The 25,947-nt window shown below is 35.3% G+C and overlaps 1 protein-coding gene across 5 annotated transcripts; it reads right to left on the bottom strand.

Moving 5' to 3' along the window:
- Nucleotides 1-2,985: 2,985 nt before the first annotated feature.
- Nucleotides 2,986-25,947, bottom strand: LOC145514642 (UDP-glucuronosyltransferase 2B18-like). Of its 5 annotated transcripts, none has more exons than XM_081513019.1 (8): nucleotides 25,721-25,925; nucleotides 21,316-23,874; nucleotides 18,836-18,881; nucleotides 17,875-18,023; nucleotides 11,192-11,323; nucleotides 7,268-7,355; nucleotides 6,195-6,414; nucleotides 2,986-3,373 (listed from the first exon to the last, which is right to left on the bottom strand). In XM_081513019.1, exons 4-8 carry the CDS (start codon nucleotides 17,995-17,997, stop codon nucleotides 3,094-3,096), a joined length of 843 nt encoding a protein of 280 aa, XP_081369145.1. In that variant the 5' UTR covers nucleotides 17,998-18,023; nucleotides 18,836-18,881; nucleotides 21,316-23,874; nucleotides 25,721-25,925; the 3' UTR covers nucleotides 2,986-3,093. The 5 variants fall into 5 exon arrangements, with proteins under 5 accessions (XP_081369145.1, XP_081369114.1, XP_081369134.1 ...); XM_081512988.1 differs by having other exon boundaries at nucleotides 21,862-22,004; nucleotides 25,721-25,913; XM_081513008.1 differs by lacking the exon at nucleotides 21,316-23,874 and having other exon boundaries at nucleotides 25,721-25,947.

Genomic DNA, 25,947 nt, shown 5'->3' with positions numbered 1-25,947 from the left:
TGGGGATCTTAATTCCTAGACCAGGGATTGAACATGTGCTTCCTGCAGTGGAAGCTGGAGTCTTAACCACTGGACCACCAGTGTAAGTATGTGCTCAGTCACTCAGTTGTGTCCAACCAGGCTTGTCTGTTCATGGGATTTCCCAGGCAAGAATATTGGAGTGGATTGTCATTTCTCCTTCAGGATATCTCCCCGACCTAGGGATTGAGCCTAGGTCTCCTGTATCTCCTGCATTGGCAGGCAAATTCTTTACCACTGAGCCAGCTGGGGAGCCCCTTAGACCAACAGGGAAGTCCTCAATTCAAGTATTCTGAGTGAAACTAATACATATGAAAATCTTATGATTTAATATCTTAAGATAATAAGAACTGAATATCTTGAATCTATATGTTTATTTCACTAATTATTTAAAATCACATAATTAATAAATGAAAAGATTATTGTGAAAGGTCAAGTAATGAAGAAGTACATAGAATAAAAATTTAAATTGTCTTCATTGGAAATTCAATGTATTCTAAAGATCCTTTCCTCTGTGGTCTACAAATTTACATATATTTACATAAAATGTGCTTAATTTTATTTCCAAAGATGAATGTCATGCTTATTTTTTTTAGAATTTCTGGAACTTTTTATTTGTTTTGTAATGTGACATGGAGAGTATTTACCAATATTACCCATAATTTAACTGTTTTCTTTCATGGCTGTATAACTCATACCTATGTTGTAGGTAAGTGTGTTCACAAATTGATAGCCATTTAAGTACTAGTGGGAATATTCAGTATGTAATTATGAACATGTGCCAGTCTTTCTGCATGACAGATAACTAGATGATGAGTTGCAATATAAAAAAGTGTGCATAAATTTTATTTAAATGGTATTTCCATATTATACTCCCTCAAAATTAGTCCTACCAGATTATTTGTTCTACAAATTATTTGTAGGAATATTACTTGTTGACAATTTCAATTTCCCATATTTTCCATGTCACCTTTTATATGTCATTGGCCATTTCGCTTCTGTGAATTTCCTGTTTATACTTTTCATTTATTTTCATATTGGACTGCTCAACTTTTCATTGGAGATTTGTAGTCTTTCTTACTGCACAGTGACTTACCAACCCTTTGCCTATTACAAGTGCTGCTGTATAGATTTGAGGAAAATTTTGTAAGCCTATATGCTTGATTGAAAAACATTTTCTACCATGGAAACATATAGTTTTACTTTATTACTTTTTTTAGTTCTACTTTTCTTTAAATATGTGTCAATTATCTAGGTGGGTTCTATAGAAAATTCTATGGTAAATTTTCCTATAATTCCCCAAACAACAATGTTTCATTTTTAAAATAAATTATGCCTAAGGCTGATGAATGTTTTGTTATATGCTGTGGATGGTGGTCCCCTTGACCAATAAGACAAAACTCATTCCCTCACCTGGACATTTTGATTATAAACTGCTTTCCTGATGTGCAGTTTTCCTCAGTGCCTTCAGATTGTTTTCATTTGATTCACCAATTTTTTACAAAATTTACATGATTTTTGTATTTTGCTCATTGTTTCTGACTATTTCAGTCATAGTGGACCTAAGTTTAAAGAAAATAATGTCTATAATATTTTCTGTCATGATAAAGGATTGAATGTTTACAAGTAAGTGTTATGGGAGGGACGACACAATAGCTTCCTGAGGAAAGAGACAAAAGAATGATAAATGCTGATCTAAAGTGTGGTTATGGTATAATATAATATGAAAGTGAAAGTTGCTCAGTCATGTCCAACTCTTTGTGACCCCATGGACTGTAGCCTACCAGGCTCCTTTGTCCATGGAATTCTCCAGGCCAGAGTACTGGAGTGGATAGCTGTTCCCTTCTCCAGGGGATCTTTCCAACCTGGTATCGAACCCAGGTCTCCCACGTTGCAGGCAGATTCTTTACCATCTGAGTCACCAGGGAAGCCCAAGAATACTGGAGTGGGTAGCCTATCCCTTCTCCAGGGGAATCTTTCCAACCCAGGAATCAAACCGGAGTCTCCTGCATTGCAGGCAGTTTCTTTACCAGCTGAGCTACAAGGGAAGCCCATATTATAATATAATAGTAAATAATTCAGTCTGTGTTCAACAAACCCATTGAATTTTTCATCATTTCTGCAAGTAGCTAAGTGGTGCTGTGTCCTGAATTGTAAAAATATACATAGATTTAGATATGTATATAGATATAGATAAGATCGTAGATATATTCAGGTAGCTTTGGAGATAATGAAAATTCAAAAGTCCCTTTAGAGTCCAGGTTATAATTTTCTTAACATACAGTTGAGAACTTATATCCATTACCAAAAGCTGATTATGGGAGTGAAAATAATAGGTGAATAAAAGGTGGATGACAAAAAGAGAATTAGGTCATGAAATTAAAGATTTTTGCAAATATCTCAATTTTATAATAGGAAGCATGTAGCAGTTGCTATACTTCTAATTCCACAAACACTCCTATGGCAAATGAGTTTAACTGGATGAAGGCAAGTGTCTTGCCATGGCTTTGGGTAAGAAGTGATGTTGAGGCTGGATGCACAGTAAAAACGAAGAACTATTAGTGGTCTCACAAATAAAATTAAAGGGTGAATCTTTTAATCGAATTCTAATTATCAAACAATTTCTATAGCAAGGAAAAGCTATAAAATTCTATACAGAAATGAAGGTAAAATTCTGAATATCTACAAAGTAATATGGATACTATGAATAGATTTTATTGTTCTTGTTTGTACACCCAACATGTGAAAAACAGTTAAATTCAATAATATCTTTTTAGTATAAGTTTTGCAGTAAAATAATAAATTTCAATACATACCCACATAGTTTTATGGAGGAGTTCTATTTATGAGGCAGAACTGCTAGAGTAGCAGTACCCAACCTTTTAGGCCCCAGGAACCGGTTTTGTGGAAGACAATTTTTCCATGGACTGGGGTAGGAAGCAATGGTTTTGGAACGATTCAAACACATTACATTTATTGCTCACTTTATTTCTATTATTGCATCAGCTCCCCCTCAGATCATCAGGCATTAGATCTCAGAGGTTGGGGACCCCTGTGCTGAGGTCTCAGATACAGCTAGTCTCTTTTCCCCTTCTTTCCTGTTTTAGCACACTTCCAGCAACAAAATAGACAACATTTTGTGATGACAAATATGGCAGTTGCCACACAGGCCAGCAGGGACCCAATGACATCCAGAGAGTGGTACTGGAGCCAGGTGAGGTCGTGGGAGGCTGGCCGCAAGTGCTTGGCTCCTTTGTGACGCATGACGAACTCGATCCAGAAGACTGCTCGGTCCAAGGGCTTCATAGGCTGATCATGTTGAATGGCTGATAATCTCATCACATTCTCTTTGTAGCTGAAGAAAAATCAAACAGTGATCATTTATGGAATGAGCTATAATAGATAAATATGTGAAAATTTCTTGCAGATGGTAACAAAGAGTGCAACAGAGAGTGGAAGAAAAATAGATAATTTTCTCCGAGGTGATTATTGAGATATTAGCTTATGGGCTAGGATTTCTTAAATGCATAGCATTTCAAGCTACAAAGAAAAGAAAGAAAATGGGAGAGAACAAGATTGTGTATTCTAAAGAATGGAATGAGCTGTCCCAAAAGGAAATAAAAGAAAAGAAATTCGTAATATGTTTGTCCAAAGTTTGAATTATCTCATAAAGAATTGTTAATAGACCTGGTAGACGTATTTCAAAATGTTATAATCCAGATATAGCAGGTAAATCAGTGTTGAGGTTTGGAGACATGTCCAGACAGGGCTGATCTTGCATTAGCGAAATGGTGGTTGAAAGTGTGGAAGTATATTGACTCAGTTTGATTCCTGACTCTTACTTTGTTGGCTGCTTTTTTATTCTTTCTGTTCCTCAGATTTTTTTAAAAAAATTAATTTTACTAACATTTTAAAACTTTTTTATTTCTTAAACTTTTAATTTTACTTTGGAGGGCTCAATCGTGACAGAATTTGTTTCTCAGTTTTTCATTGTTATATAAAATGGCTAGGAATAGTACTTTATCTAATTATTTTGAGAATATTGTATTGATTCTTAGAGGCATTCCTAGCATGCAGTAGACACTCAGTCAATTTTTACTAGTATTGTTGTCTGGTTCTTGTTCTAAAAATTCTGGAGAAGGCTCAACATTTCACTCTCAGGCATTGCAGACACACTTGTTTCTACTGTTGAAATGATGGCAGACTGATAGACAAGAAAGAAGAATAAAGAGATATAGCTCATGAACTTTAAATCACGAAGTGCTATAACATGGCAATGTAGTAACAACAATGGAAGTAACGTTTCTCCCTTTTCTGTCAAAAACACAGGAGAACTGGGTTTTTGCGAAGACTGCAGTAATTCTGGAAATATATTTTTAGTACAATAGGAATAGACTACAATAAAGAAGTTACTTAATATATGTAAAGTAACACTGTTTTACTAAATACAACATGTAGCATATCATGAACATTCAGTATATCTTCATTTTTGACACCAACTTTACATTATTAAAAATTAAAAAGACATATAAATATTCTAGAGATATGTACATTTACATAAAAACAGCTAATGAAAGATTTGTTTCTTTTAAAAAAAGAAAAAAAGTTACTTTTTATGCTGCTCACTTAGGACAATAGCTGTGCTAAAATTAAATTTAAATAACACTGCTTATAAAACACAAAATGCATTTTGCTGCTATTACTGACACATTCTCAAAATGCTTTCTTTACAAAGTCATTATGATAAAAAGGGGGGAATATATACATCATATTTGTGATATTAATATAATTGTGTCACTGAAATTCATGTATATCCTGAAGTGATCTGGAAATCAAATATTTCTGTTTTCAGAAAATGTGGCTTTTAAATAGGAATATCCCAACATAACTATCTATTCCAAATAAGACAAAAACAAGCACAAATAAAAGAACTCTGAATATACTTACATTTATAAGCTGTATCTGCATAGTTGTAATTGAGTAAATTAGAAAATTCTAGTTGTTTACCATTTATCAATGATGGGATCAAAATATTATTACAGACTAGCAGATGTAGAGAACAATCTATTGGTTACCAGATTTGGGGGAGTAGAACCACACAGGAGGGGGAGTAGGAGGCAAGATTACTGGGAATAATATAAGCTCAAGGAGGTGTTGTACAACACTGGAAATTTAACCAATATTTGGTAATTACTTTAAATGGAAAATAACCTTTAAAAATGGTGTAACATTTTTTTAAAAAAGGAACATCCCAACATATGGGTTTCCCTGGTGGCTCAGATGTAAAGAATCTGCCTGCAATGCGGAGACCTGGTTTGATCCCTGGGTTAGCAAGATTCTCTGGAGAAGGGAATGGCTACCTACTCCCATGATTTTGCCTGGAAAATTCCATGGACTGAGGAGTCTGGTGGGCTACAGCCCATGGGGTCCCAAAGAGTCGAACACAACCGAGAAACCAACACCTTCACATTTGCATATCAACATATTCCTCCCGAGTCAATTATGTTTAGATTTTATAATTCTTCCAAATAAGACAAAATGATCACAGTAAAAAAAACACCCAAGAATATACCCACATTTATAAATAGTATATACATAGTTGAAACTGGGTAATTAGAAAGTTATAACTGTTTATCATTTATCAGAGATGGAGTCAAAATATTAGCATAGAAAACTTGGAAATTAGTAAATGTAATCGGAATTTGAAATGGATTATGTCATGGTGGTTTACCGAAGATAAACCATCTTTTAAGAGTTTAAAACACTTGAGAAGTTCACATGCTGAAAGAAAGTAAAGTGGGCAGATGAGTATCCATAGCATTCATGGTTCCCTACAACAACTTTGTTCTCAATGCTTCTTAATCCTTCTATTACCATTTCAGTGATTCTTCTCATTCTAATGATTAAGTTTTTCAAGATTTCTCCACTATCTTTAAAACATTGACAAACCTTTTCCATAAAACCATGAAAAAATCTCAATGTGCCACTCACAACCTGTTATTACTGGCTGTTTTCAAAGCATTGAGCAAATCTTATACCTCACTGTGCTTATGTGAAGACTCATGGCTGCCTCCCTGGCCTTCAGATGAGAACTTCTCTAGAAAGATTAGCTAGTGAAAAAAAAAATTATATATATATATATATATAGATAGATAGATAGATAGATAGATACTCACGAAGGATTATTAATGACTTCCTTCAATGCGTTGAGCAAATCTCTTGTTGACATTGTTTCCAAGTCCAACCTGAGAGCTGTTCCCTTGGATTTCATTCGAGCGATGTTATCAGCTTGATCAGCAAACAAAGGAGTGCCCACCATGGGGATCCCATGGTAGATGGCCTCATAAACGCCATTGCTTCCACCATGAGTTATAAAGGCTTTGGTTTTTGGATGGCCTAGGATTGAGTGAATTTCAGTAAAATTATTAATTATAACTCAGAATAAAATGAGAAATGGGTATTATAAGGCATTGGAAGAAGCAGTATCTTTTAAATAACAGATTATTATGTATATGAAAGTGCTTTTAAATTGCTTTCAGAACTCAGAGAAGAAACAGCTATGTCTGCTGAAGGGGTAAATGAAGACTTTGTGAAAGAAGTGCTGAGTCACTTGAACATCACAAATGAATCCAGGATTGGCAGGTGAACAACTTGAAAGAGCATTCTGGGTAAAAGAAACCACATGTGCAAAAAAAGAGGAGGGCATGCTGGAATTTATTCTCCTAAAGATATAGTGAAGTCATTTAGTCTGACAGGAATGGTGTCAGGGGTAAAGAAGGATAATGGTAGTGGCACTGGAACCAGAGGGAGGAAAAGCTAAATTTTATCATGAAGTGTGTTATTGCTTCACAAAAATGATTGTGAATTTTTTCTTACAGGAAATTGAGAGTCACTGGTAATGGCAGGAGAGTTCTTATTTTTAGTAGCACTTAACATACCTCTACAGAATGGAAATGATAAGTATAAGAATTCAGAGACAGAACAACAATCCAGGAAGTTATTGAAAAGTTCACTGTGAGAAGTAATTACAGCTAAAGTAAAGATTCTGGCTGTAAGGGATGTGACTACGTAGAATAAACTGACAACTTTTATATGTTCTCCTTTTCTCCCATAGCAAATGATAATAAAGTAGTAAAGTTTTCTTTTTCAGTGTTTCAATAATTGCTTTGTAAGTGTGTTTCCTGTTGAAGCACTCTCACTCTGCTCAGCTGTTACCCATGTTTTCATTATTTGTTCTGACAAGTCTCACCAAGGAGGTCATTCTGGGGAAGCCATTTATACAACCGGGTGTTGGGTCCTAAGGTATCTGGTTTTTTGCCATCATATCTCCATAGAACCTGTTAAAGGTAAAGGAAATAACTTATTCTATGAGTTGAACTTCAAAGCTATACTAATAATTTCTAAATTGACTAAAATGCATATAATTACATGTCCTCCATATAACATGTAAGGAAATGAAAGACATGTTACGTAATGGTAACTATTAACACAAAGACGTCAATAGGAATACCTGTGTTTGATGTATTAATTATGTACGCATGATGCACAGACAAGTGAGATTTTTCAATGATCAATTCAAATATTAAAAAAAAAAAACTGTTTTGTTGTTGCTTTTCAGTCACTAAGTTGTGTCCAACTCTTTGCACCCCATGGACTACAGCATGCTAGGCTTCCCTGTCCTTCACTTTCTCTCAAAATTTGCTCATATCCATATCCATTGATTCAGTGTTGCTATCTAACCAACTCATCCTCTGTCACTCCCTTCTCCTCCTGCTCTTAATCTTTCTCAGCATCATGGTCTTTTTCAATGAGTCATCTCTTTGCATCAGGTGGCCAAGGTATTGGAGCTTCAGCTTCAGCATCAGTCCTTCCAATGAATATTCAAGGTTAATTTCCTTAGGACTGACTAGTTTGATCCTGCAGTCCAGGGTACTCTCTAGAGTCTTCTCCAGCACCACAATTCAAAAGCATCAATTCTTTGACACTCAGCCTTCTTTATGGTCCAACTCTCACATCCATACATGACTACTGAAAAACCATAGCTTTGACTGTATGGACTTTTCCAGGCAAAGTGATGTCTTTGCTTTTTAATATGCTGTCTAGGTTTGTCATAGCTTTTCTTCCATGGATAGGTGGTTTTGTTTCTAATACAATAAGTCAGTGGCAGATTACATATAACCTACACATTCATTTGCTTTCTTTATATGCTAGGGCTCATTTTCAAATTCAATATTCACTGATTTATTTATTTTTGACTATTATAAAAGAGTCTACTTATATCAAGTAGTTAAAATGGGAAGTTATTTTATTAGACTTTTACACATTTTGATTACAAAGAGGAAAATGTATGCAATCAATTACCTAAGATAAATATTTTGGCTTATTTATAATTTATTAATCCCCTTAATAGATCACTGCCTTTTCATGATAAAGGGGCTTGTGTAACTCAGTGAAGCTATGAGCCATGCTCTGCAGGGCTACCCAAGGGCAGATGGGTCATGGTGGAGTGTTCTGACAAGCTGTGGTCCACTGGAGGAGGGAATGGCCAACCACTCCAGTATTTTTGCCATGAGAACCACATGAACAGTATGAAAAGGCAAAATTATATGACACTGGAAGATCAGTTCTCCAGGTCAGGTCCAATATGCTGCTGAGAAAGAGTGGAGGGCAATTACTAATAGCTCCAGAAAGAATGAAGTGACTGGGCCAATGAAGAAATGACGCTCAGTTGTGGATGTGTCTGGTGGCAAAATTCTGATGCTGTAAAGAACGTAGGATCCTGGAATATTAGGCCAATAAAATCAGGGTAATTGGACATGGTCAAGCAGGAGATGGCAAGAGTGAACATCAACATCTTAGGAATCCATGAACTAAAATGGACAAGTTCAGTGAAGTTAATTCAGATGACCATTATATCTACTACTCTGGTTAAGAATCCATTAGAAGAAATGGAGTAGCCCTCACAGTCAACAAAAAGGTCAGAGATGCAGTGCTTGGGTGCAGTCTCAAAAACAACAGAATGATCTTGTTTCATTTCCAAGGCAAACCATTCAACATCACAGCAATACAGGCCTATGCCCCAGTCACTAATGCTGAAGAAGCTGAAGTTGATTGGTTCAGTAAGACCTATAAGACCTTCTAGAATTAACGCTAAAAAAAAAAAAAACGAAGAAGTCTTTTCGTCATAAGGATTGGAATGTAAAAGTAAGAAGTCAAGAGATATCTAGGATAACAGGCAAGTTTGGCCTTGTAGTACTAAAAGAAGCAGGCAAAGGCTAACAGACTTTAGTCAAGAGAACACACTGGTCATAGTAAACATCCTTTTCCAACAACTGATGACTCTATACATGAACCTCACCAGATGGTCAATACTTAAATCCGATTGATTATATTCTTTACAGCCAAAGATGGAGACGCTCTATACAGTTAGCAAAACAAGATCTGGAGTTGACTGTGGTTCAGATCATGAGTACCTTAGTGCAAAATTCAGATTTGATTTGAAGAAAGACTTAAGTTGAAACGAGGAAAACTGCTAAGCCATTCAGGTATGACAGAAATCAAATCCAATATATTACACAGTGGAGGTGATGAATAGATTCAAGGGATTATATCTGATATACAGAGTGCCTGAAGAACTGTGGATAGAGGTATGTAACATTGTACAGGAGGCAGTGATCAAAAAGATTCCAAAGAAAAGGAAATGACAGAAGGCAAAGTGGGTTATCTGAGGAGGCTTTATAAATAGTTGAGAAAAGAAGGGAAGTGAAAGCCAATGGAGAAAGGGAAAGAAAGATATACTCAACTGAATGCAGAATTCCAGAGGATAGATAGGAGAGATAAGAAGGCCTTCTTAAATGAACAATGCAAAGAAATAGAGAAATCAATGGGATATGAAAGACTAGAGATCTCTTCAAGTAAATTAGAGATCCCAAGGGAACATTTCATGCAAAGATGGGCACAATAAAGGACAGAAATGGTATGGACCTAACAGAAACAGAAGATATTAAGAAGAGGTGGCAAGAATACACAGAAGAACTATAAAAAGAGATTTTAGTAACCTGGATAACCATGATGGTGTGGTCACTCATCTAGAGCCAGACATCTTGGAGTGTGAAGAAAATCGACCTTAGGAAGTATTACTATGAAGAAAGCTAGTGGAATTTCAGCTGAGGTATTTCAAATCCTAAAAGATGATACTGTTAAAGAGCTGCACTCAATATGCCAGCAAATTTGGAAAACACAGCAGTGGCCACAGGACTGGAAAATGTCAGTTTTCATTCCAAACCCCAAGAAGGGTAATGCCAAAGAATGTTCAAACTACTGTAAAATTATGTTCATTTCACATGCTAGCAAGGTAATACTCAAAAATCATTTAGCTCGGCCTGAGCAGTACATGAACTAAGAACTTCCAGATGTGCAATCTGGGTTTAGAAAAGGCAGAGGAACCAGAGATCAAATCACCATCATTCATTAGATCATAGAAAAAGCAAGAGAATTCCAGAAAAACATCTACTTCTGTTTCATTGACTAGGCTAACCTTTGACTGTGTGGATCACAACACAGTGTGGAAAATTCTTAAAGACTTGGAAATACCAGACCACCTTAACCGTCTCCTGAGAAACCAGTATGCAGGTCAAGAAGCAACAGTTAGAACCAGACATGGAACAACAGAGTGGTTCAAAATGGGGAAAGGAGTACAAAAAATCTGTATATTGTCACTCTGTTTATTTAACTTATATATGCACAGTACATCATGTAAAATACTGGGCTAGGTGACTCAAAAGCTGGAATCAAGATTGCTGGAAGAAATATTAACTATCTCAGACATGCAGATGATACCACTCTAATGGCAGAAAGTGAAGAGGAACTGAAGAAACTCTTGATGTGGGTGAAAGAGGAGAGTGAAAAAGCTGTGTCTCTTAAATATCATTCTTTTTGATTACTATGTTGAATAATTAAAATTATTATGGATCAAAGGCACTCCCTGTACTGCCGTAGCACCTGCCGTGTATATTTTGGTTTATATATAAATATATATATGTATGTATATATATGAGATAAATTGCTGCTATCATATTATTTACCTTTCTGATAGAAAATGTCTAAAATCAGATCTTTACAGGGTTTAACAGACTCATTAAATAGTTGTCCATGATTAAGTTATTGTATCTACCTTTTGTGGAATTTGAGCGAGGGCTGATGCAATCACATTGGCTCTGTCTTCTGACATGTTACTGACCATTGACCCCAAAGAAAACACCACAATACCATTTTCTCCAGAGCTCTGCACAAACTCTTCCATTTCCTGTGAAAAAAGAATTTGCCCCATCACAAAAGAGCAGCAGCATAGCATACATTATTGAAAGGATTGCTACAAGCAACTAAAGAGAGAAAATCAGAAATGTCTTGAGATATTAGAGTAGTGATTTCTTACAAAAATACTGTGGTAAGCTACACATGGCATAAAATTTACTTTCTTCATTGTTCCTAAATGTACAGTATAGTAGTGTTAAGTATGCTCACATTGTGCAACCAACCTCCAGAACTTTTTCATCTGACAAAACTGGAAGTCTATGATCATGAAGAAACTCTATTTCCTTTCTCTAACTTTTGGCGAGTTTCATTCTACTCTGTTTCTACAAATGAGATTAGCTGGGATACTTCTTATAAGTTGAACCCTACAGTATTTGTCTTTTTCTGACTAGTTATCTTCACTTAATGTAAGGTTCATTCATGTTGTGACATGTGTCAGAATTTCCTTTTAAAGGTGAGTAATATTCTGTTGTTTGTGTATATGACATTTTGTTTATTGCTTCCTCTGTTGATGGACATTTGGGTTGCTTCTACCTCTTGGCTCCTTTGAATAGAGCTTTCATGCATATGTTGTACAGATATCTCATTGGGATCCTAGTTTCAAATATTTTGGATATAAACCCAGAAAAAGAATTGCTGAGCTATATGTGTAGACAGGTTTTATATAATAAAGTACACATTATTCTTATCACATACTATACAGTTAGCTAATAGAGTGATTTCCTTCCCTCACCCACCCCACTCCCCCAATTCTCTTGAACATGTTAACTTCACATCCTGGACTTTGGTCAGTTGTGCTAATAAATATTCAACACTAAAAAAATCATTAAAAAAATTTTTTTTGAGGAACTTTATATTATTTTTTATAATGTTGCTTTTTTTTTTTTTAAACATTTTTCATTCTTGAGATCCTGGGAAAAGAATGGGTGATATGAGGTCAGTTTCTTCCATTATATATATTTGTGCAAATGTGTTTCTGTATAAGCAGGAAATAAGATAGAGCCAGTACTCAGTAGTGACAAGGAGATACTATTAAACTATATTATCCTCAGACTCTTCATTAATCATGATGTTAATTACTAACATAGATTCTTGGAAGGAAGTTACTTGCCGGATTCAACTCCCTTTGGTTCTTTGTTATTATAATTCTACTAAATCATTTATTTATTCCAGACAGACTTTTTGAGAATTATTTTAGGTTATTCATTAGTATTTCATTTCCTGACTGTGAGCACAATGAAAAAAATATGATCTGAATCACTTTATGTCATTCATTCAGCTCTGTAATCCTATTCTTCACCTTAAACTTTGTCATAAGTTCCAAACTCTCTGTCTAAATTGCTAACTACTGACTTGAGAAGTCAAGTATTATAGTTTGGAAGTTCTATGAAATAGTTCTGTGAGTTCTATTTATAATCCAAAGTTACACTTGTATAGTTACTTATTTGAGCGACCATATTGCTGTGTTTCTTTACATATGACACCTTTGTCCTAAACTTGTATAATTAATGTCACAGATGGATGTGCTATGTCTAACTGCGGTGAAGGACCTTCAGCATGACTTCAGTGAGTCCCCCTGGGAGCACCTGCTCCACAGAGGAAGAGGTGCCCAGGGATTTCTGCAGCACAGGTCTGGTCAACTTTTGAATAATTCACCTCTAACTAAATAAAGATCCTGGTGAATCCATATTTGCCTGGAATTGTTTCTGAATTATTTTGCTTTGTGGTCCTTGATCCTTTCTGATTAAAAAAAGTTACTTTCTATACTAGAGTAATTCCAAATTTCAAATGGCAACCCACCCCAATATTCCTGTCTGGGAAATCCCATCTACAGAGGAGACTGGCAGGCTATAGTTCACAGGGTTGCAAAGAATCAGACATGACTGAGCATGTATGCATATTTACTTCTCTGTACCTTAGATCTCTAGTACTTATTTACTAAGAAATGCAAATTTGTATCCTTAAACAACATTTCTTCTGTTCTTCCACCTCTCAGTCCTGGTAACCACCATATTACTCTCTGTTATTACAAGATCGGCATTTTTAGATTTCATATACAAGTGATATCTTACAGTATTTGTCCTTCTGTGTCTAGTCAAAAAGATGAACAAAATTGAAAACCTTTAGTTAGACTAATCAATAAAAACAGTGACTCAAATAAATAAGATTAGAAATGAAATGGAGACATTACAACTGATACTGAAAAAATACATAGGATCCCGAGACTACTATGAACAATTATAAGCTAAGAAATTATTAATACATATATGATAAGAATGGAGAACTTCTTAAAAACAGAACCTACCAAGACTGAATCAGGAAGAAGTAGAAAATCTGAACAGTACTAATAAATAAAGAAATTGAATTGGTAATCAAAAACCTATCAACACACAAAAGCCCAGGACCTGATGGCTTCACTGACTTATTCTATGAAATATTATAGAATAATTAATGCCAGTTCTTCAAAAAACTTTCAAAATTAAAGAGGAGGGCAGGAATATTTCCAAACTCATCCTACAAGGTCATCATCATGATCATGATACCAAATAGATAAGGACATTACAAGAAGAAAAAACTAAAGTCACGATCCAGATTGAGTATTGATGCAAAAATTCTCAACAAAATATCAAAAAGCCAAATTCAAGAATACATTAAAAGAATTATATACTAAGACCAAGTGAGATTTATCTCTGGGATGCAAGGATAAATAGAATGGACTATAAAAGAACTTGATTATCTCAATAGATGTCCAAAAAACATTTGACAAGGTATGACATTCTTTCATGATAAAACCCTCAATGTATAGGGTATAGAAGAAACATACCTCAATGTAATAAAGAACATATATGACAAACCCAAGCTAACGTTATACTCAACAGTGAACACTTGAAAGCTTTTTCTCTAATCAGAAACAAAATAAGGATGCCTACTCCCACACTGATTCAATATAGTAGTAGAAGTTCTAGCTAGAGCAACTAGGTGAGACAAAGAAATAAAAGACATCCTTAAATAGAAAGGAAGGAGTAAAATTTTTATTTTTTATAGAAGACATGATTTTTTTTTGTACAGAAAATCTCACAGATTCAAGAACAACAAAAATCCCTGAACTAGTCAACAAATTCAGTAAAGTTGCAAGATATAAAATCACTATATAGAACTCAGTTCCATTTCTGTGTACTAATAATGAAACATCTGAAAAAAAAATCCCATTCACAATAGCATCAAAAGCAAGAAAATAACTAGAAATAAATTTAATCGGTGAAGTGAAAGATCTATATAGTGATAACTCTAAGAAATTGTAAGAAATTAGAAGAAAACACAAATAAATGGAAAGTCATCATGTGACATGGACCAGAAGACTAATATTGTTAAAATGTTGACATTACCAAAAGCCAAAAGAATCACACCTTCAAATTTCATATTTACCACAAAGTTGCAATATTTCAAATAATAGTGTACTGGCCCCGAAATAGACACATAGACCATGGAACAGCATACAGGGTTCAACTAATATTCCACAAGGGAGCAAGGGAGACAAGAACATCCATTGTGGAAATATTAGTCACTTCTTTCTTTTCTGAGAAAAGTGGATAAACATATGAAAAAAAACAAAACCAAAAAACGAGACCTCTATCTTATACCACTCACAAAAACAACTCAAAATGAATCAACGACTTAAACATAAGAGCAGATACCATAACATCCCTAAAAGAAAATATAAGGATGAAACTCCTTGGCACTGGTCTTGAAAATGATGTTTTTTATATGACATCAAGACCACAACAAAAGAAAAAAATCACAAGTGGGACTACATCAAGCTTAAAAGCTTCTGCACAGCAAAAGAAATAATCAACAAGATGAAAATGCAATCTACAGAATGGAAGAAAAGTTTTGTAACCACATATTGAATGAGGGGTTAAGATCCAGAATATATACACAACTCATACAACAAAATTCAATTAAAGAATGGGCAGATGAACAAAATAGACACTTTACAAAGAAGATTTCCAAATGGTCACCAGGTATAGGAAAAGATACTCAACATCAGTAATCATCAGGGAAATGTATTGCTAAATCACAATCAGATATTACCTCACCCCTATTAGAAAGTCTATCACCAAGAAGAGAAAAGTGTTGTGAGAATGTGGAGAAAAGTGATTGCTTGTACACTCTCAGTGGGAATGTAAATTGGTTTAGCCATTATGGAACATAAATTGAAGGTTCCTAAAACGATTAAAGATAGATCTATTGTATGATCCAGCAATTCTACTTCTGGGTATATAGTCAAAGGAAATAAAAACAGGATATTGAAGAGGTATATGTACTCCCATGTTGACTGCAGTATTATTCACAATTAGCTAAAGGAAAAAACTTAAGTGCCTACCAATGGATGAATTATTTTAAGATGTTTCATAGATACACACAGACATACACACACACAGACACACAGACACACATGCTCAGAATGGAATGTTATTCACCCATGAGAAAGAAGGAAATCCTGCCATTTTTGACAACATGGGTGAACCTTGAAGACATTATGCTAAAATTTGTGCTGTCATTTTAATCTTTATTCCTATAATCCAATATACACTATGATATATATCCTGAAAATTGTAATTGTAGCTTATGCTTTTTTAACCTTCAAGAAAACTGTGATCTTATTATATTTGTTATTTTCCAAGTAAATATTTTATTGTATCTGATTTAGTATAATTTAACATTGTTTGGGCTTTCCTAGTGGCTCAGATGGTAAAGAATCTGCCTGGAGTGCAGAAAACCAGGATTTGATCCCTGGGCCAGGAAGATCCCCTGGAGAAGAGAATGGCTACCCACTCCAGTATTCTTGCCTGGAGAATCCTATGGAGAGAGGAGCCTGGAGGACTACAGTCTATAGTGTCACAAAAAGTCAGACATGACTGAAGTGACTTAGCAGCAGCAGCATTTAATGTAAAATTTTTAATGTTAGGAATTTTTAAGGTTTTGGTGATCAGATGAAGAAGATGAAATACTAAAGTATTTTTGTAAGTTTTAAGGCTTTTCACCAGTGCACTAGCTAAAATAAATACCTTTTTCCAACAATATAAATGAATGTATATATAAATGTATGTTTTTATTCCCAACCCAGAGATTTATTTAAATTTATTTAAAGTAAACCATCCTGATTCATGTCAATGTATGGCAAAACCCATCACAATAATTTAAAGTAATTATCCTCCAATTAAAATAAATTAATTTAAAATAAGGAAAAAAATGAGTTAATGTGATATCTCTGTGAACACTGTACTCTAGTTTTCACTCATTATTGTCTATATCTAGCAACAATCTGCTAAATGGTCTCTTCTGACTCTTTACCATTTACAATCCAACCCAGTGACTACATCTTGCTTTTTATTTTTAAATAATATATGACTATCTCTTTCTCAGGGTTTTTGTCATAGCTCAGTCGGTAAAGAATCTGCCTGCAATGCAGGAGACCCGGGTTCGATTCCTGGGTTGGGAAGATCCTCTGGAGAAGAAAATGGCAACCCACTCCAGTATTCACACTTGGAAAATCCCATGGACAGAGGAGCCTGGCAGTCTACAGTCCATGGAATTGCAAGAGTCGGACACGACTTAGAGACTAAACCACCACCACCATCTCTTTCTTTCTTAATCCTTTCAATATTCTTCCCAATGCCCCTACTAGATGTTTCAAATCTTTATAATTATCTGTTTCCAACTTACCTCTACAGCATCATCTTCTTCTTTATTCAGCCTTTTCCTATCTAGACTAAACTTGGACTTTTTGGCAACTGTCATTACTACTCCACCTACTTTCTTTTATATTTTCTTCCAACTGAGCTATGAGGGAAGCCCATATCTTCTTCCATCCCTGCCCTATTCCTTCTGTTTATTCCTGAGCATCCTTCAGATCTCATAATTATCTATGAATCAGAGATACTTTCTATGATTCATGCTGAATACTTCTTTAGCACTCTGGCCTTTCCATATTATAACATTTTTTACAACTTGATTGTGTTCTGTCATTCCAGGTGGACTGTCAGGTGGTAGAAACTGTGGCTACACCATTTGCCTATATTAGCACTCACTTCTGGAATATGCTATATACAAAATTATCCTATAATAATTATAATACAATTATAATGTAACATATTATAGTGAGATGTGATGATTGGATGGCATCACAAGGAGATAATATAACTATTATTTTATTTATATAAAATATATATTTTATATAATAATATAATATAACTACAAGTATCCTTTAATGAAAGATGCTTCTCTATGTGTTGAATAATGAGGTTGTAATTTAATTGACGTATTACCAAAGTGTCCCATGTACTCTAGTTTATTCTGTAATGATAGTGAAATTCAGATAGTTGTGTTGATATAGAAATACATCACTTTCTAAGTGGAAGGTCACTTTATCCAGGTTCCCACATCTGACTACCTGTAATCAAACATTCTAAATAAAGAATATAGAATAATTCCTATTGAAAACACAAAGTTCACAAAGAAAAACAAGGAGGAGTAAGTGACCTTAGGCAGGGGCTTGGCAGGTTTGCAGTGGAGCCCTCCAACAAATTCAACATTTGGTAGTCGTGGACGAGGAAATGAAAAATCCCAGTAGGTTCGAATGAGCCACATATCAGCTTTCCCCATTGTCTCTGATAAGGTAGTAGGTCTTCCTGAAAGTAAAAAGAAAAACAACAAATGTTTGAACAAATGAGACTATTGTCATATGTGTATATTAGATAATTTTTGTAAAGGAACTTGGGATGTTGTGGCCAAAGATGTTTGAATATGTCTGTTGTTTGATAAATACATAACATAGCATAGTATAGTATAATAAAGTATATCCGGAATACATCTGTTTCTACACAAGTAGAAACAGTTTCTAAAAGCTAACTGGATACTTGTACTACAAATATGTGTATAACTCTCAATTTACATGTCTTCATTTATCAAGACAGTTTATGAGATCCCTAATGACTTTAAATTAAAAAAAGAAGTTTTGTAAGTTGGATAGTCACTTGCGGAAGCCCTAGGTACTTCAATTTGTGGTAAATGACTTCCTGGTATCCGATACTAGTAATGGGCTTTACCCTACCCTATAATTTAAGTGTTTGCTTAATATTTGTTAGATTGAGGGTCATTTTATATTTTTATTTCACTGTTTCACTTATTTGAGATAAATTTTTATGAATTTATATTTATACAAACTCAACTTCCAAGGCACTAGGAAAAATAGGACTTAATGCTACCAACTAAAAACATGACTTACCTAGTTGTTTGGTTGCTAAGTTACCACTGACTCTTTTCAACTCCATGGACTATAGCCCAACAGGCTTCTCTGTCCATTGGATTTCCCAGGCAAAAACACTGGAATAGAATACCATTTCCTTTTCCAAGGGATCTTCCTGACCAAAGGATCGAACCTGTGTTTCCTGCATTGGCAGGTAGATTATTTACCTCTGAGCTATTAAGAAGCCCAACTTACCTAGTACATCACTGTAAAACTGATTCCACTCCTTCTCTTTGTATGCCTGGAAGAAAAGGTCAAAATAAACTGTATATAACATATTTTTGATCCTCTCCATGAATGTCATGTGATCACTTAATTCTGAAAGCATAAGAGGTACATAAGATGGTGGGAATGGAAGTCTTCCACTTTTCTTTTCAATTATATGGCCAGGTGAGGTGTAATGACTGTACACGAATGGTATTTTAAGTAATTCAGCCAGCAGTTCACCACAGGGTCCAACGGCATCTGCAATAAGGATATCAAACCTTGATTTCTGTAGTTTTGTCATTAATTTCTTGTTGGAAACAGCCTCTTTACACATAGTTAAAGCAATATCAAAAAATTCCCAAAATAAACTTTTCACTGTTGAAAAATAGGTCCAAAAGAAATCTTTTGTCGCATACGTCCATTTCTCAAGAAAAAGTTCTATAAAATTCTCATAATCATTTTTTGTTAAAGATACAGGGAAAGTCTCAAATTTAATAGTAGGTGGTTTGCTGAAATTAGCAATAGTGGAAGCTGAAGATATCAGAACAGTCACCTCATGACCCCTCATGACAAGTTCATCCAGAATTGTCTTTATATTCAGCCAGTGACTAAATTCCACTGGCCACACCAGAACCTTTCCACAACTCCCAGAGCTAAAGTAGCAAGTCAGCTGTAGCAGCAGCAGAAGCGAGAGCCTTTTCGTAGACATCTTGCTCATATGCAGTACTTTTTAAATAATTATTGTATGCTTTTGCTATTGCTCAGGCTTATATCCAGAAGAAATCAACCAGAAGTTAAATTATAACTCTTATTCTTTAAAAAAGTAGATTACATGAATAGTCAGCAGATGTGGAAATCAGGTGAAAAGGCAAAGTGCAGAACACTCCGAGATTATACAGTGTGTTTAGTATCGATTTGTCAGTGCTGTCACCTATCTTGTACACACACATCAATTATATTTTGTGAGAAGGAAGACAAGTGTAAAACAATAGCAAGTGAGAGGCTCTTGCGTCTGCAGTTTCTTTGACACAGAATTAGAGAAAATGTGACATCAACAAGATGGAGGGTTATGAGATCACAACAATTGTGTCCCTCACAGAAACAGCAAAAACAATAAAAGACCAACTGCAAACCAATGTAAATTATTTTGGGAAAGTTCTGGTCTAAAATGAAAAAGCAGTAGAAATCCTGCAGTTTGCAAAGACTGAGGATGTGTGTTCTGATTTTTTGAGCGTAATGCATTAATACTAAAGAAATCAATGAAATTTGACTGGTCAATTGTATAATTTATGATCACTATTGCCATGTTGATTTTTTTGTCTGAACGATCTGCCTACTGATGACAGTGGGGAGTTAAAGCAGAAGGACATGACAGAGGATGAGATGGTTGGATAGCATCACTGATTCAATGGACATGAGTTTGAGCAAACTCTGGGAGATGGTGAAGGACAGGGAAGCCTGGTGTGCTGTGGTCCATCAGGTGATGTTATCAGGTTGATCAGCAAACATATGAAAGACCACCATTAGGGATCTCATGGTAGATGGCCTCGTAAGTGCCATTGATTCCACCATGAGTTATAAAGCCTTTGGTTTTTGGATGACCTAGCATTGAGTGACTTTCAGTAAAATTATAATTATAACTCAGAATAAAATGAGAAATGGGCATTATAAGTCACTGTAAAAAGCAGTGTTTTTAAGGTAACAGATGGTTACACACAGGAAACTGCATTTAAATTGCTTTTAGAACTCAAAGCCAGAAACTCCTGTCTGCTAGAGAGATAAGTGAAGACTTCATGAAAAAAGTGCTTTGTCACTTGAACTTCACAAGTGAATTCAAGATTGGCAGATGAACAATTTAAAGAACACTCTGGATAAAAGAAACCACGTATGCATAAAAAGGGGACATTCAGAAACATATTCTCTTAAAGATTAGGAAGTCATTTAATCTGATAAGAATGGTGTCAAGTGCTGGGAGCCAGCACACGAGATCCCACCCATGACAAGGTCATGAGGAGAAGACCTGACGAGCAAGGTAACTCAGGCCTCAGGGATTTCGATAAGCTGCCTCAGCGCTCACCTTAAAGATAATATCTTTCTGATGCTTGCTGTAATAGACTGCTCCCTAATTTCTGTGACTTACGCAGAAGGCCTTCCCTGATCCTTTCCTAACCAGCTCAATTTAAAACTCTAATTGACATGCCCCCCAAACAGCAGCACTCTATAAGATTATCCATAAAAGAGAGTATTTTAATCTAAACTCCTCTTGTTAACATCTTAGTTTGCTTGATAAATGTGCCTGTGCCTTTAGAGCTAATGTGCATGACTGCTCCTCAACAATAAACAGCACTGAGAGTCTGTACGCACAAAAGGTTCCAATGGGCACAGAACCCTTCGAGGGGGAGAAAGCCTATTGGAAAACATAAGAAATATTACTCTATGAAACTGTTATTCGGTATATATTTACTTACTATGTTTTTGTTATTAACGTCCTGAGCCTGTATAATAAAGGTATAATAGTTAGAGACTTATATAAATAAAGGTTTAGCCTTAATATAAAAATAATAAGACAGTTGTTAATTTAGCTGGTGATTTTTGTTAAAGAACTGACTTTTGTGCTCCATTGTTTCAGCTTGCTGTACGATGACCTTATGGGACCGCATTCTTTTCTGTTAAGCTCAAGGCAAAAGATAGATTACAAAAAACAGGTTTTACTTTAAACCTTTGAGTTAATAAATCCTTTCTTTGTCATAATACACTGTGCCTGTATTCTTTAAAAAACAAGTGTTTTGGCTAATCAACCCTTATCACTAAAGAGTCATAAAGATGTTAACAGGCCTCCAGGCCAGAAGATAATGTAAACAGCTTAAGACCTTTGTAAATAAGATATATACAAAAAATATCCTGGTTTCGATAAGGGTCAAAAACCCGTTAAGCTGATTTGGCATGACTCTACAACTCACGATATAAAAGCTCCCTTTGAAAAATAAAGCTCAGACGCAGACGCTGCTTCACACCTGCCTAGTCTCGCTGTGTCTTCTCTTCTCTTCCCGACGCCGTCCATCCTGAGGGAACCCTTGGAGCAGCTGGAGCAGGACTCCGGCAGTGAAGGTCACAGGAAGGGTAATGGTAGTGGCAGTGGAACCAAAGAAAGGAGAATCTACATTTTATTAAGAAATATGCTACTACTTCATGAAAATGATTGTGGATTTTTTTTTTCTATAGAAAATGGAGAGTCACTGGTAATAAATAAAGAGCTGTTATTTATCAGTAGTATTTAAAATACTCTTACACAGGAGAACCAATAGATGTAAGGAAAGAATTCAGAGGTAGAACAATAACCCATTAAGCTACTCACTGTTAGAAGCAATTACAGGCAAATGAAGATATTTTAATTCTGAGCATAAGGGACATGACCAGGTATAATACATTGCCAACTATGATATGTTTTCCTTCTCCACTCTAGTTAGGGAGTAAAAACACAGAAATAAAGTTTTCTTTCTGAATATTTCAATAATAAACACTTGATAATTTTGTTTCCTATTGAAGTACTATCACTCAGCTCAGCTGTTAACCATGTTTTTAGATTTGTTCTGCCAATTTTTACCAAGAAGGTCATTCTGGGGGGATTCAGTTATACAGACAAGTATTGGGTCCTAAGGTGTTTGTTTTTTTGCTATCATATCTCCATAGAACCTGTTAGGGTAACGAAAAAACCTTATTCAATGAGTTTAAAGTTATAGCACTACAATTCAAAAGATATTAAAAGATAACTAGTTAAATGTCTTCCATATGGCATGTAAGGAAGAAAGGATGAGTGATCTTAAGCAACGATAACTACTAATGCACTGACATCAGTAGGAATACTTAAATTTTGCATATTTATTTCTATATTCAATCAGCTATGGAATATAAACATGACCATTCACACATGATGGCATAGACAAAAGAGGTTTTAATCGCCAAATACAGATACTTTAAAAAGTTACTAGATGGTCTTTATTCTAAAGCAAAAAAAAAAGTGGGAAATTTCTAATAACCAACATACTTTGTTTCTTTTTCTAATTTTCTTAACTTCTATATCTTTTCAATCCTCAACCCTCAGAGTTTTAAACATGTCATTGACAAAAATTCAGAATTCACAAGTTTTACAAAACTTAAGTTTACTATATATTTTACAATTTTGTATTTTCTACTACTCCTCATTTTCAAAATTGATATTTACTGGCTTATGTTATAGAAGACAGTTATGTATCCACTCATTAATATATGTTTTGATATACATCTTTTACATCTTTTGATATACAAGGAAAATACATGTGTACTCAGCCACTGTTTCCATATCGGGAAAGGAGTACATCAAGCTTGTATATTGTCACCCTGCTTATTTAACTTATATGGAGAATGATTGCCAGGAGAAATATCAATAACCTCAGATATGCAGATGACACCTCCCTTATGGCAGAAAGTGAAGAAGAACTAAAGAGTCTCTTGATGAAAGTGAAAGAGAAGAGTGAAAAACTTGGCTTAAAACTCAACGTTAAGAAAACTAAGATCACGGCATCTGGTCCCATCACTTTTTGGCAAATAGATGGGGAAACAATGGAAACAGGGAGAGACTTTACTTTTTGGGCTCCAAAATCACTGCGGATGGTGACTACAGCCATGAAATTAAAAGACATTCGCTCCTTGGAATAAAAGCTATGACCAACCTCGACAGCATATTAAAAAGCAGAGACATTACTTTGCCAACAAAGGTCCATCTAGTCAAAGCAATGGTTTTTCCAGTAGTCGTGTATAGATGTGAGAGTTGGACTATAAAGAAAGCTGAACACCAAAGAATTGATGCTTTTGAACTGTGGTGTTGGAGAAGACTCTTGAGAGTCCCTTGGACTGCAAGGGGATCAAACCAATCAATCCTCAAGGAAATCAGTCTTGAATATTCATTGGAAGGACTGATGCTGAAGCTGAAACTCCAATACTTTGGCCACCTGATGTGAAGAGCTGACTCACTGGAAAAGACCCTGATGCTGGAAAAGATTGAAGGCAGGAGGAGAAGGGGCGACAGAGGATGAGATTGTTAGATGGCATCACTGACTTGATGTACATGAGTATGAGCAAGCTCCGGGAGTTGGTGATGGACAGGGAAGCCTGGCATGCTGCAGTCCATGGGGTTGCAAAGAGTTGGACATGACTGAGCAACTGAACTGAACTGAACTGAATCAGCCACTTAAAAGAAATAAATCTTATTTATAATTTATTAGTAATAAGTTAATTAAGGCTACCTGAAAAGTATAGCTTCTTAGATTACAAATTGTAAAGCATTACTTACAAGAAAAAAACAATTAGTAATTTTTGACATGAATCAAAAGTGTTTCCAACTTTCCTGGTTTGGAAATAGTTTACATTTATAAAGGAAGACTTTTTTTTTGGCAATTTATAAGTATCAATAAGGCTGTTTGAAAAGTTCCAACTTTGTGATAATAAAATTTATTCAGCTGACCATGAACACATAAACAATGAACCACAAAGGAGTGACAGCAACAATCATGTAGTTTTTATGCCCAGTACAAAAGTATGGTATGAATTTTGGAATTCCCAACCAATTCTCATACACTGGATTATAATTTATAATGTTTAACCTCTATTTGCTCTGTGAATGTAAAGTAACTATCAGCAAAGAAACAGCATAGGTCATCAGGAGAAGATTATAATATCAGACAGCAAATTATAAAAGTAGTTCAAAATATCCAAAGACTCCAGGGGAATTTTATGTGTTAAAAAATAAAGTACCACTCTATTTTATGGAGAAAGAGGCTGCTGAATTTTTTCCATGCTAGTTTCCTTATGCTTTATTCCTTCTTACAGTCCCTCTCCCTTCTTACTCAGGAAGAGCAATGTGACAGGTTAGAAGCAGAGTCCATTAAAGGCCAGACCTTACAATGCACAGAGTTTACTTAAGAGCAGGACCCCATCTTCATCGTTTTTCTTTGATCTTCCTGATTCAGACTTTGGCAGGACAAAGTCACCAGGGAGGATGATATTTCTTTCTCTAAGTCACTGTGTCTGGATGGGATCTGGAAGTCTCTTGGGGAGCCCTGACCATCCTTTTTCTGAATAGCACCCTGCAAAGCACACTGATAGGGCTGCTTTAAAATTTAGGGGAAATGGAAGGGGCCAGGATTATCTGGCAAGTACAATCTGCATAATGCATTCCAGACTTTTACCACTATTGCATAATGTCTTTGTGCTAATGCACTTACTGTTAAAATTTAACTCTTGATAATATTTGTATGTTTACTGTGTACTCAGGAGTCTTTCAATGAAAAGAAACAAATGACAAAGCAGAATTTGATGGTTTATCTTCCTGCCCTCAGTCCCATTATAATATCAAAATTCATACTGGATCTCTTAAATATTTTCTATGAAAAGACCCTGATGCTGGGAAGGATTGGGGGCAGGAGGAGAAGGGGACGACAGAGGATGAGATGGTTGGATGGCATCACTGACTCGATGGACATGGGTTTGGGTAGACTCCGGGAGTTGGTGATGGACAGGAAGGCCTGGCATGCTGCGATTCATGGGGTCACAAAGAGTCAGACACGACTGAGGGACTGAACTGAACTGAATCCAAAAGTTTATTAATAAAATGTTTTTTTATTTTATTTTTTAATAACAATAAAATTATTGTTAATAAAAGATACTCTAAACTACTGTAGCACTTGCCATATACATTTTGGTTTTTATAAATATCCGAGATGAGTTGGAACTATCATAGTAGCTTACCTTTCTTGCAGAAATTGTCTGTAATCACATCTTTTTTATTATTTAAGTGACACATTAAATAGTTTTCCACTATTATATTACTTTACCTACCTTTTGTGGAATCTGGGCAAGAGCTGATGTAATCATATTGGCTTTTTCTTCTGTTAATAACCATTGACTCCAAAGAAAACACCACGATATCTTTTTCTCCAGAGCCCTGGGCAAACTCACTTCCTGTGGAAAAAAAATTTGCTTCATGTGGGGAAATTAACAAGATGGCTCCAGTCAGGCTCTCCTGCCCCATGCTCTCATGCCCTCTCGCCCCATGTTCTGTAAAC

The sequence above is a fragment of the Giraffa tippelskirchi genome, chromosome 1 (genome assembly GCF_054371585.1).
Source record: "Giraffa tippelskirchi isolate mGirTip1 chromosome 1, T2T-mGirTip1v1.2.pri, whole genome shotgun sequence".
In the NCBI taxonomy this organism is placed as follows: domain Eukaryota; kingdom Metazoa; phylum Chordata; class Mammalia; order Artiodactyla; family Giraffidae; genus Giraffa; species Giraffa tippelskirchi.
Note: the sequence above shows the minus strand (reverse complement) of the source record. Positions and strands in the feature narration are given on the sequence as shown.